General features: G+C 41.7%; 1 protein-coding gene and 1 long non-coding RNA gene across 2 annotated transcripts in view; one reads left to right on the top strand and one right to left on the bottom strand.

Moving 5' to 3' along the window:
• The window catches only part of LOC311119912, a 102,475-nt gene extending 90,235 nt beyond the window's left edge, over positions 1–12,240 (bottom strand). The window contains exons 1-2 of the long non-coding RNA XR_014612047.1: positions 12,066–12,240; positions 11,945–12,005 (exon numbers count right to left, since the gene is read on the bottom strand). This is a non-coding gene — a long non-coding RNA (uncharacterized lncRNA). The remainder of the gene's footprint in view (positions 1–11,944; positions 12,006–12,065) is intronic.
• On the top strand, positions 8,162–9,695 carry LOC311119869 (B-cell receptor CD22-like; the record flags this gene model as incomplete). The annotated part of the gene is made up of 4 exons (XM_084194521.1): positions 8,162–8,285; positions 8,441–8,532; positions 8,849–8,993; positions 9,685–9,695. 4 exons carry the CDS (start codon positions 8,162–8,164, stop codon positions 9,693–9,695), a joined length of 372 nt encoding a protein of 123 aa, XP_084050647.1.
• Positions 12,241–12,614: the final 374 nt, after the last annotated feature.

A 12,614-nucleotide genomic window follows, 5' to 3' on the forward strand; every position in this document is an offset into this window, starting at 1 on the left:
CATCATTCTTTTACATTCTAATTGTATATTCTGTACTGTAGGTGTGGGGAGATAGAGAGTATCAGAGTTCTACATTCTAATTCTATGTTCTGTACTGCAGGTGTGGGGAGATAGAGAGTATCAGTGTTCTACATGAGAGATTTTGTGCCTTCATCAACTTCAAGAATGCCAACATGGCCGCTCTCGCCTTGGAGAAAAGAAAAAAATAATCACAATCAAAATACGTCAGTTTAAGATAGAGAGTTTCTGGCATTGGATGCATCTCAAGTCAACTCATCAGCCGATGTCGCACTTCCGCATCTGCAGTGAAAGGTGGCAGAGCTAGAGTGGTGTTTATGAGACCATGAGACATCCCAAAAATTGCTTGTACTTTTGTGACTACAATTTTGATTCCATTATATTTTTGTGACTATGCTATTGGTTCCATTGTACTTTTGGGACTATGCTATTGGTTCCATTGTACTTTTGGGACTATAATTTTGGTTCCATTGTACTTTTCTGACTATGCTATTGGTTCCATTGTACTTTTGGGACTATACTATTGGTTCAATGGTACTTTTGGGACTATGCTTTTGCGTCCATTGTATTTTTCGGATATGCTTTTGGTTCCATTGTACTTTTGGGACTATCATTTTGGTTACATTGTACTTTTAGGAACACATTTATTTACCCCGCTTGAGTCGATTGACGCAAAATCAAACAGCTAAATGATCTATAGTATGACCATCTTAAAACAATTCCATATGTCAGATTAGAATGAACCTTTATTTAACCAGGCAAGTCAATTAGGAACAAATTGTTATTAACAATGACAGCGAGGCTAAAGGCCTCCTGTGGGGACGGGGGCAAAAATAAGTATGACTAAAGGTAGACAGACAGAAGACACTGGCAACAGCACAAATACAACAGCAGACAAACAGTGTGTGTGTGTGTGTGTGTGTGTGTGTGTGTGTGTGTGTGTGTGTGTGTGTGTGTGTGTGTGTGTATGCGTGTGTGTGTGTGTGTGTGTGTGTGTGTGTGTGTGTGTAGGCATGTGTGTGGTGTAAAAAAACAGGCTTCCTTACATAAGGCAATGCAAACTAGTGACATGGGGTGACAACTAGAAACAACCTGTTCATCTATTTGTCCTTTGAACTCCTCCAGGGACACCAGGTCCTGGAGTTTTAGGTTGGCTTGGAGGGAATTCCAAGATCAGGGGGCTGAGTAATGTAAGGACCTTTTTCCATGCTTGGTTCTAATTTTCGGGACTGTTAACATAAAACAAGATTGAGATCTGATCTTGTATGTGTTCTCATTTCGTGCTAGAATAGAGGATAGATAAAATGGCAGTTTTCCTTAAATGGCCTTATGAATAAGAATGTACAGTGGGGAAAAAAAAGTATTTAGTCAGCCACCAATTGTGCAAGTTCTCTCACTTAAAAAGATGAGAGAGGCCTGTAATTTTCATCATAGGTACACGTCAACTATGACAGACAAATTGTTGAAAAAAAAATCCTGAAAATCACATTGTAGGATTTTTTATGAATTTATTTTCAAATTATGGTGGAAAATAAGTATTTGGTCACCTACAAACAAGCAAGATTTCTGGCTCTCACAGACCTGTAACTTCTTCTTTAAGAGGCACCTCTGTCCTCCACTCGTTACCTGTATTAATGGCACCTGTTTGAACTTGTTATCAGTATAAAAGATACCTGTCCACAACCTCAAACAGTCACACTCCAAACTCCACTATGGCCAAGACCAAAGAGCTGTCAAAGGACACCAGAAACAAAATTGTAGACCTGCACCAGGCTGGGAAGACTGAATCTGCAATAAGAAATCAACTGTGGGAGCAATTATTAGGAAATGGAAGACATACAAGACCACTGATAATCTCCCTCGATCTGGGGCTCCACGCAAGATCTCACCCCGTGGGGTCAAAATGATCACAAGAACGGTGAGCAAAAATCCCAGAACCACACGGGGGGACCTAGTGAATGACCTGCAGAGAGCTGGGACCAAAGTAACAAAGCCTACCATCAGTAACACACTACGCCGCCAGGGACTCAAATCCTGCAGTGCCAGACATGTCCCCCTGCTTAAGCCAGTACATGTCCAGGCCCGTCTGAAGTTTGCTAGAGTGCATTTGGATGATCCAGAAGAGGATTGGGAGAATGTCATATGGTCAGATGAAACCAAAATAGAACTTTTTGGACTGTGCAGGCTGTTTGTCCTCCTGTCCATCAGCATGAAGAATACCAGGCTGATGATCAGGTACCCAGACCTCTGGATGCAGAGAACCGCTCCCTCTCCTCAGAGAACCAACCATATAGGCCTCAACACCTCCTCAGCCTCCCAGTACGCCACCACAGGGTAAGAACATTTGTCTGTCTGTCAAAACATCAACTATCATTTATAAACATATTTAAGCATTTATAATGGGATAATTATGAGTTATTCTAAAGTGTTACCAATCAACTCATATCAACTTTTGAAATGTACAAAATGACAGACAAATTACAGAAGGAGCAGAGGCATGCAGGTGCTTGTGTTTTCATACTGTTTGTGTTTCTCTCTCTCCCTCCCAGGCCCAGGAGGATGGCTCCCATCAATGGTGATGAGTGTTTCTTCTAGAGGATATTATTTTTTAGACCAGATGGAAGAGTGCCTCCTATATGGATTTATTTTAAGAAGGTCATACCAAGGATAATTTAGCTATTTGATTTTGAATTTTAAGAAACCTTATCTCTGAGAGATATAAGAAAGATCAGGATATTGTAATTAGATTTTTACATGTATTTCAACCCGTATTTTTGGCACTGAACAGTCTGCATACTGTATATACTTCCATATTTTTTTTCAACTGGTACCGGGACCTTCAGACGAGTCTTGTGAGGCCTGTGGGCTTCCTAGAGCAAAACAACCGACACGTACGTGTTTGTGAGTCTCACCTTTCCATATATTAGCCCAAACTGTTCGGATGCTACAGACAGAAGTTGGCAGATTGACTGTACCGACTTCAGACGAGTCCCAAAACGCTTGTGGGGGTTGTAGAGTAAAATCTTATGAGAAGACCGATTTTCGGGATGTCTCATGGTCTGAAAAACACCGCTCTAGCTCTGTCACCTTTCACTGCAGATGCAGAAGTGCGACATAGGTGGACGCGGTGGATTGAGACGTATCTAATGCAAAACAACCAGATATCTCTAGCTTCAACTGACAGATTTGTATGGGGATTTTTATGTTATGCTAATTTAATTTATGCGGGGGTGTGGACATCGACCTTAAGGGGTTAACATGGTTCTGTATTAAAGAAATATGGAAATGGGGGACATTTTGTCCATTTTAGAAATGTGGGGCCCACTCTAATACAGTAACCTCCCTTCTCTGACGTGCTGTTCTGGTTCTCATGCATGTTAATGACTTAAAGAGGAAGGAAAGGACAGTTCTGCATCAGCTACTTGTGCCCTGACTACTTTAAATATGTATCAACCACAGAACTGACACTTACTAGCAGTTCCTACACACTGCCAGTATGTTGACTCACTGTACAATACCTCTCTCCTTCACTTCACTCTGTAAGTATGCTTGACAATATCTTGAAATATAGTTTTGGGTTATTTGTTTTTAGCCATAAATCATATACTTGAGGGTAATGTATCATTTTACTTCTTGTTATGTTTTGAGCTATGTTTTGGTTGTTACATCAGGGCCAGTATTCATAAAGTGTCTCAGTGTAGGAGTGTGGATCTACATAGGGATGAGATGATTAACCAGGGTATAAAAGACACGCAAACAAACATTTGAATCCCTGCTCAGTGTAACTGCTGTGTGTGTCTGTGTGTGTGTGTCAGTCACTTGCTGTTTATCCTCACAGCTTGGGGATAGGAGCTATCATTGAACCTGGTGGTCAGTCTTTAGGCTGCTGTACAGCTTGATGGACCGTAGAGGATTGAACATTTATCCACCTATATTTGGGGTTCTGAGAATAAAACAGCTTCAGAACAATCAATGTAGAAATATGTGTTTACAGTACTACAGATCTGTTCAATAAGTGAATGTTGTTGTTGTTGTTGTTGATGATGATGTCTTTATTGTATACATTAGGAAATTGTTTTTGCATCATACAACATGTCATCTTAAATAGACAGACGTAGACAGACATGCAACACGTCACACACATTACATACATAGTACAGTAGACTTACATACAGACAGTATTCACAAAGACCAATCACATGTTATGTTATTGTTATTATTATTATTTAATGTTTTAGTCATAAATCACATGGTACGACTTACTGAATCATTTTACTTTTTGTTATGTTTTGGTTGTTACATCAGGGCCATTATTCATTAAGTGTCTCAGTGTAGGAGTGCTGATGTAGGATCAGGTCTCCCTGGTCCATATAATAATCTAAAAAGTTAAATTGATCCTAGATCAGCACTTCTGGTATACTCAGAGACACTTTGTGAATACTTCAATGTATCAGGTGTAGTTATTCACCAGCTATAGAGTGAGTTGTTGTTCATGTTTCTAAGACTGCAGGATGGGTGACGCAACAATGGTCTTGAGAACAGCAGGAAGTGTGTTTGTGGTCTTTCTCTGGTCTGTGGCAGGTATGGTCTCATTCTTATCTTTTAGTTGCTCTGTTTAACAATCTACAGACATTTCTAAAAGGATAAGAATCATGATGTTATTCTGGTGTGTTCTGTTAGGTGTCTCCACTTCACATTAAATAGTTATCTTTCACACCGCAGTGAGTGATGGTTAGGTCCATTCACACTTCAGCACATCAGCAGCAGTAGCAGAATTAGAATGTTGTCAACCACCAGCAGGGTTGGGCTCAATTCCATTTCAATTCAGGAAGTAGACTGAAATTCAAATTCCAATTATTTTCAATGCTTTTCAATTAGGAACATTTGGAAGAATTGGAATTGGAATTTGGTTTACTTTCTGAATTGACTGGAATTTAAACAGGATTGACCATAACACTGCTTTTTACTTCCATGATGAATATTGAAATTAATACTAGAATTACACTATAAATACAAAAGTATGTGGATTTGGCTAGTTCAGCCACACCAGTTGCTGACATGTGTATGAAATCGAGCATACAGCCATGCAATCTACATAGACAAACATTAGCAGTAAAATGGCCTTACTGAAGAGCTCAGTGACTTTCAACGTTCCACCATCATAGGATGCCACCTTTCCAACAAGTCAGTTCGTCAAATTTCTGCACTGCCAGAGCTTCCCCGGTCCACTGTGCTGTTATTGTGAAGTGGAAACGTCTAGGAGCAATAACGTCTCAGCCTCGAAATGGTAGGCCACACAAGCTCACAGTGAACGGGACCACTGAGGGCTGAAGTCATCTGTCCTCGGTTGCAACACTCACTACAGAGTTCCAAACTACCTCCGGAAGCTTCATGAAATGTGTTTCCATGGCCGAGCAGCCGCACACAAGCCTAAGATCACCATGCGCAATGCCAAACGTCGGCTGGGGTGGTGTAAAGCTCGCCGCCATTGGACTCTGGAGCAGTGGAAACTAGTTCTCTGGAGTGATGAATCACACTTCACCATCTGACAGTCCGACGGACAAATCTGGGTTTGGCGGATGCCAGGAGAATGCTACCTGCCCCAATGCGTAGTTCCAACTTTAAAGTTTGGTGGAGGAGGAATAATGGTTTGGGCTAGGCCCCTTAGTTGAAGGGAAATCTTAATGCTTCAGCATGCAATGACATTCTAGACTATTCTGTGCTTCTATCTGTGGCAACAATTTGGAAAAGGCCCTTTCTTGTCTCAGCATGACAATGTCCCCGTGCACAAAGCGAGGTCCATACAGAAATGGTTTGTCGAGATCGATGTGGAAGAACTTGACTGGCCTGCATCGATCCCTGACCTCAACCCCATTGAACACCTTTGGGATGAATTGGAACACCGACTGCGAGCCAGGCCTAATTGCCCAACTTCAGTGCCCGACCTCACTAATGCTCTTGTGGCTGAATGGAAGCAAGTCACCGCAGCAATGTTCCAACATCTAGTGGAAAGCCTTCTCGGAAGAGTGAAGGCTGTTATAGCAGCAAAGGGGGGACCAACTCCAAATAAATGGCCATGATTTTGGAATGAGATGTCAGACATGCAGGTCTCCATATACTTTTGGCCGTGTAGTGTGTATAAGGGAATGTACATTTGTGTAGATGGGTTCTACAGTATCCTGCACATTTTTACATGTATTTGGATGTATTATTGTCATGTCTGTTTGTTTATGTACTTGACACCACAAATGAAGTTCTCTTATGGTTGAGTCCTGTGACATGGCACTGTGTTTCAGGTGTTCTAAGGCAAAATACTATGAGGAGTGTCTGTGCCTTAAAAGGGTCATCAGTGGACCTGCGCTGTCCTGTAACATATCCCAGTTGGACCCGATTCACAGAGAAAATCTGGTTTAACAAATGGTTGAATCATGAGCCTTATGATCTGAGATTGGACCCTAAGTATGAAGGTCGTGTGGAGTACCATGGAACTACAGAGAAGGACTGCATCCTGAGAATCACAGACCTGAGAGAGAGTGACAAAGCAACATATCACTTCAGATATAAAACAGACAACTCAGGATGGAAAGATGGCTCACATGGATTCACTCTCAGTCTCACAGGTATTGCATAAATAGTATAGTACAACAAGTTATTTATGACATGTTCTATGAGAACAGTGAAATGGTGGTAACTGACAGACACTGGTGTTGTTTTCATACCCTCTCCCTTTAGATCTAAAACTGCAGGTGGAGAAGACATGGATATATTACAGAACACTGACCTGTAGCACCACCTGTCCTCTGACTGGTAACCCCACCTACATCTGGTACAAGAACGGACAACATCTAGATGAGAGCACCTACAAGGTCAAATACTCAGTCTCCAGTGAGAATGCAGGCAGCTACTCCTGTGCTGTAAAAGGCCATGAGGATCTCCGCTCTCCTGCAGTCTGTGAGTGGAAATACAAAAAAGTGTGGATTCAAACACAGTGTTTAACTCTACCAATACCAACAGCTAAAATGGTTATGATTTATACTGAAACTACTTGAAATTAAAAGTTTCCTTCTTTACTTTGCACCCAAAGAAACAACACATGAAACGTTAAAACTATTAACAGATAGCCTCTTTATTTTTCAGGTGTTCATGATAAGAACTGCTGGAGTGTGACTTACACCAACAGAAGAATCTGTGTCTTAAAGAACTCCACAGTGGACATATCCTGCTCTTACACTCATCCCAGTAGTTATATAGAAGGAGGTTCATTCTGGTTTACACAAAAAGACCCTCTAGATCTCAGTTCATACTCAGAGTATGCAGGTCGTGTGGAGTACAATAGGAACACAGAGAATCACCACACCATGATAATCACAGACCTGACAGAGAATGACTCGGCTGAATACAAATTCAGATTACTAACAACAGATGAGGGGAGATTTTCTGGAATTCCTGGGGTGATCTTGACTGTCACAGGTAATACTCTACATACAGTTAGTACTGTAATAGTACAAGTCTAATCACATCACACGCCTGTCTGGAGTCAAATATGACTTATGTTTCCTCTTAGATATCCTGTTGGAGATGGATAATACTTCTGTGTCAGAGGGGGAGAGAGTCACACTGAGATGTAGAACCAAATGTCCTGTCGGTCTCAACCCCACCTACATCTGGTACAAGAACGGACATCGTCTGACCAACCCAATCAGCAGTTATAACAGCCTGATCCTAGACCCAGTCTGCAGTGAGGATGCAGGGAACTACTCCTGTGCTGTAGAAGGCTTTGAGAGAATCCGCTCTCCAGAAGAGACTCTCACTGTCAAATGTGAGTACATGGGGTGTTGATATATCAACAGTAAAAGTAATTGATATCATCTCTCTAATACATGGTACTACATGTCAGTGTAATATACTAATCTATAGTAATTTACATCATCTCCATGTGCATTTCATGTTATATGAGTTCCTTTTTTATCCATCATCTTCAACACCAGATGGCCCAAAGAACACCTCAGTGTCAGTCAGTCCCTCTGGTGGAATAGTGGAGGGCAGTTCAGTGACTCTGACCTGCAGCAGTGATTCCAACCCACCTGTGGACAAATACACCTGGTACAAGAATAATGGAGTCTACTATCCATCAACCACCTATATGACTGCAGGACCACATCTTGTCTTCAATCAAATCAAGTCATCAGTCACGGGACAGTACTACTGTGAGGTCTATAATGGGATTAAGACAGGGAGGTCTGAGTATATCAACGTCAATGTGAAATGTGAGTAAAGTACAGCTCAGCATCAAATGTGTTCCTGTTAATGTTTTGTGTAAGTGGATTCTATTTTTTATAGTCTGGCTTTACAGATTTTGATATATGTCATGTGAGGTTGTAATTGCACCATTATAATCCTCGGACAAATTCTACTTTACCAGACGCTCCGAAGAACACCTCAGTGTTAGTCAGTCCCTCTGGTGGAATAGTGGAGGGCAGTTCAGTGATTCTGACCTGCAGCAGTGATGCCAACCCACCTGTGGACAAATACACCTGGTACAAGAAGAACATAACCTCACCAAAAGCATCAGGACAGAGTTACAGCATCGCTAACATCAGCTCTGAGGACAGTGGAGAATACTACTGTGAGGTTGAAAATAAATATGGACATCCCAACTCTTCTTCTGTGTTTGTGGACGTTCAGTGTACGTACACCTAACCTCATCTTTTGATCAGAGGATCACATTTAAATTAATATTTCAATCACATGTCCAAGTTTCATGATGCTACTCATGTAAAACACTATTTAAAACACTGTTGTTACATGTTGTCCACCAGATGGCCCAAAGAACACCTCAGTGTCAGTCAGTGCCTCTGGTGAAATAGTGGAGGGCAGTTCAGTGACTCTGACCTGCAGCAGTGATGCCAACCCACCTGTGGGCAAATACACCTGGTACAAGAAGAACGTCACCTCACCAAAAGCATCAGGACAGAGTTACAGCATCACTAACATCAGCTCTGAGGACAGTGGAGAATACTACTGTGAGGCCCGGAATAAAATAGCATCTAAGAACTCTACAGCTCAGATGATCATTGTAGCAGGTAAAGTTCCATGTTCAATACTTCAATGCAAAATGACAAGTTTCAAGCTAATCTTAATCATTGTGTTTTGAATGATTACACTTTGGTATAAAATTATGTGTTAGCTTATGAGATCCCTTGACAAGTATTATAAGATCCCCTAGCATTAACATGTATTGTATTGATATTCTGTATTATGTTAGTTTTTAGATTATAAGAACATGCCATGTACTCTTATCATCCATATTTTATTATAGGGAAACAAACCTCAGTAATGACTGCAGCTGTAGGAATCATAGTGGTTGTTCTGGTTCTCATCCTCTGTCTCTCTGGACTCATGTGGTTCAGGTGAGTGAAAATGCATATTTTTTTCTATAATTTCACTTTAGTAACTTCATTGATTGATTGATTGATTTCTTCATACATTCATTCATGTGTAAAACAGGAAGAAGGCCTCCAAATCCACCTCTGACACAAGAGACCCAAGTGATATAGCAGACGATGGACATGTGAGTCTTTTGGAATCAGAAGATGACTGTGATGTCTGTGTATTCTTTGTGGAACATTTCTACTCCTCATGTTGTCTGTCCTCTCACCCCATCAGGGAGACTCTAGTCCATTGTATGACAACATCTCAGGCATGGCCATGACCCCTACTGCAACACAGACAGCAGCCACCGTAGACCAGGATGACGTTCACTACGCCAGCGTCCACTTCTCTCAATCCAAAAACCAGGAAGTGTCTCTGTACTCAACCGTCCAGAAACAGAAACAAGACGAAGATGTCCAATACGCTGTTGTGAAATTGAATCGCCCCAGTTCTGCCACCAAGTGAGCATATTCTGCCATTACAGCAACATAGAACCAATACTAGAACATTGGAAACACACAGCATTTAAGGATACGTTTGTTTGTTTACAACCAAATCTGGATGTCCAGGGGGTTGGAAAGTAGATTCTTATTTACTGCATTTCTATACAATTAAAACACTTTAAAATGTTATTTGGAAAACAGCAAAAACAAGCAAAAATGACCCCAGCCGTTATCACCTTGGCTGCTGTAGGTTCATTCACCTCAGTCCATCTACAAACACATAGCCTATTAGCTATACAGTTGTAATGTTATACCCCTGAAAGAGGGGAAATATGGGAGATGATTCACACTGCATCAGCGACGAAACAAAAACGTGTGACATTTTTATAACTGTATTGTTCGCATGTTAATAGCATTTTAATGTATGCCTATAGGGAAGATAGGCCAAGTGGAGATATTCATATTGAAACATCTTTTTTTATGTTCCTAAATTGTTTGATCAGACCCCAAGTTTGGGAACCACTGTAAAAACCTCTCTCTCTGCTTGCTTCCTCTCTCTCTCTGTCTCCTCTACTTCCACCTGCATGCATTGCAGCCTGCCTCAGCCTCTCCAATGAGCACCACATCACTGTCTGTCTCAGTAGCCTAGTTTAGTAGTGTTTGGTTTTCTCCTGCTGAGGTAGGCTCTGTTTAACATTAGATTCTTACTTCATCTTTCTAGACCTGACTGACTCTAGACAAGGCAGGAGTCGCGGGACAGTTTTAAAAATGGCCTTTTGTCCAGCATCTCGCAAACACACTGTCAGCAGAGCAACCTGCGGCCTGGGGTAGTTCGTTTCCCGTCGCCCTCGGCAAGTGCCACGAGAAGGGGAATTAGCAGTTTGAGAGAGTGGTGAATGTGCTGATAAAATTAGGGAGGCATATCTGGGGGATGCCAGAGATCATAACAAACAAACCACTGTTCATGATTCCACTCATTCACAAAGAGGCAGGCGCGATTAGTCAGATCAAGAAAATAAGCGTTCTGAGCTTTGACCAACGCTGGAAGCAATATTTAGATGTTGAACCGTAATTCATTTTCTTTACTGTGTACAGTATTTGTATTAGGCTATTATTATTATTTTCAAATTAGAAAACATTAACGAGGTCCGAACCTCGGTCTCCTCATATGTAGATACAGCCATGTGCTCATTGGAGGAGTAGACAATGATGATGTCATGAGTGATGCATATTGTGCATTAAGGTCATTCATGCCTCAACACCAGAAACAGGACGAGGATGTGCAATAAACTGCTGTGAAATGTAACCGCCCCACTGCTGCCACCTGGTGAGCATATTCTGCCATTAAGGTAATTAATTTGCTGCTGCTTATTGTAGGAGATGTCATCAATAAGCAAAACAATTGACCCATAGTGACCACTAGTGATGTCATTTCCTTAAACTACGAACCCAAATATGGACATCTCAAGACAATTACTATAACACAGGAGGTTGGTGACACCTTAATTGGGGAGGACAGGCTCGTGGTAATGGCTGGTGTGGAATGAGTGGAATGGTAGCAAATACATCAAACACATGGTTTCTATGTGTTTGATGCCATTCCATTTGCTCTGTTCCACCCATTATTATGAGCTGTCCTGCCCTCAGCAGCCTCCACTGGTCTATAATGAGGGAGTGATGGTTTTGAGAAACTGTTCTGTCTGTGTTCCAAATGGCACCCTATTCCTTATTTAGTACACAACTTTATCCTGAGCCCATAGGCCCTGGTCAAAGGTAGTGCACTATAAAAGGTATAAGGTGCCGCCATTTAGGATGTGGATGTTGTTTTATTTCAGTTTCTCTCTCTTCAGACCCGCAGCAGCACTAGCAGCTGAGGAGGACCCCTCTGTTCTCTACAGTACAGTCAACAAACCCAGAACCAAGAAGACCTGAACACAACAAACCCAGAACCAAGAAGACCTGATCACAACAAACCCAGAACCAATAAGACCTGAACACAACAAACCCAGTACCAAGAAGGCCTGAACACAACAACCCAGAACCAAGAAGACCTGAACACAACAATCCAGAACCAAGAAGACCTGAACACAACAAACCCAGTACCAAGAAGACCTGAACACAACAACCCAGAACCAAGAAGACCTGAACCCAACAATCCAGAACCAAGAAGACCTGAACACAACAAACCCAGAACCAAGAAGACCTGAACACAACAAACCCAGAACCAAGAAGACCCGAAGTCAACAAACACAGAACTAAGAAGACCTGAACACAACAAACTCAGAACCAAGAAGCAAGAAGACCTGAACACAACGAACCCAGAAACAAGAAGACCTGAACACAACAAACACAGAACCAAGAAGACCTGAACACAACAAACCCAGAACCAAGAAGACCTGAACACAACAAACACAGAACCAAGAAGACCTGAACACAACAAACACAGAACCAAGAAGGCCTGAACACAACAAACTCAGAACCAAGAAGACCTGAACACAACAAACTCAGAACCAAGAAGACCTGAAGTCAACAAACACAGAACTAAGAAGACCTGAACACAACAAACTCAGAACCAAGTAGACCTGAACACAAAAAACCCAGAACCAAGAAGACCTGAACACAACAAACCCAGAACCAAGAAGACCTGAACACAACAAACTCAGAACCAAGTAGACCTGAACACAAAAAACCCAGAACCAAGAAGACCTGACACAACAAACC

Source organism: Coregonus lavaretus (genome assembly GCF_964263955.1).
Source record: "Coregonus lavaretus genome assembly, contig: HAP1_SCAFFOLD_55, whole genome shotgun sequence".
NCBI classification, from domain to species: Eukaryota; Metazoa; Chordata; class Actinopteri; order Salmoniformes; family Salmonidae; genus Coregonus; species Coregonus lavaretus.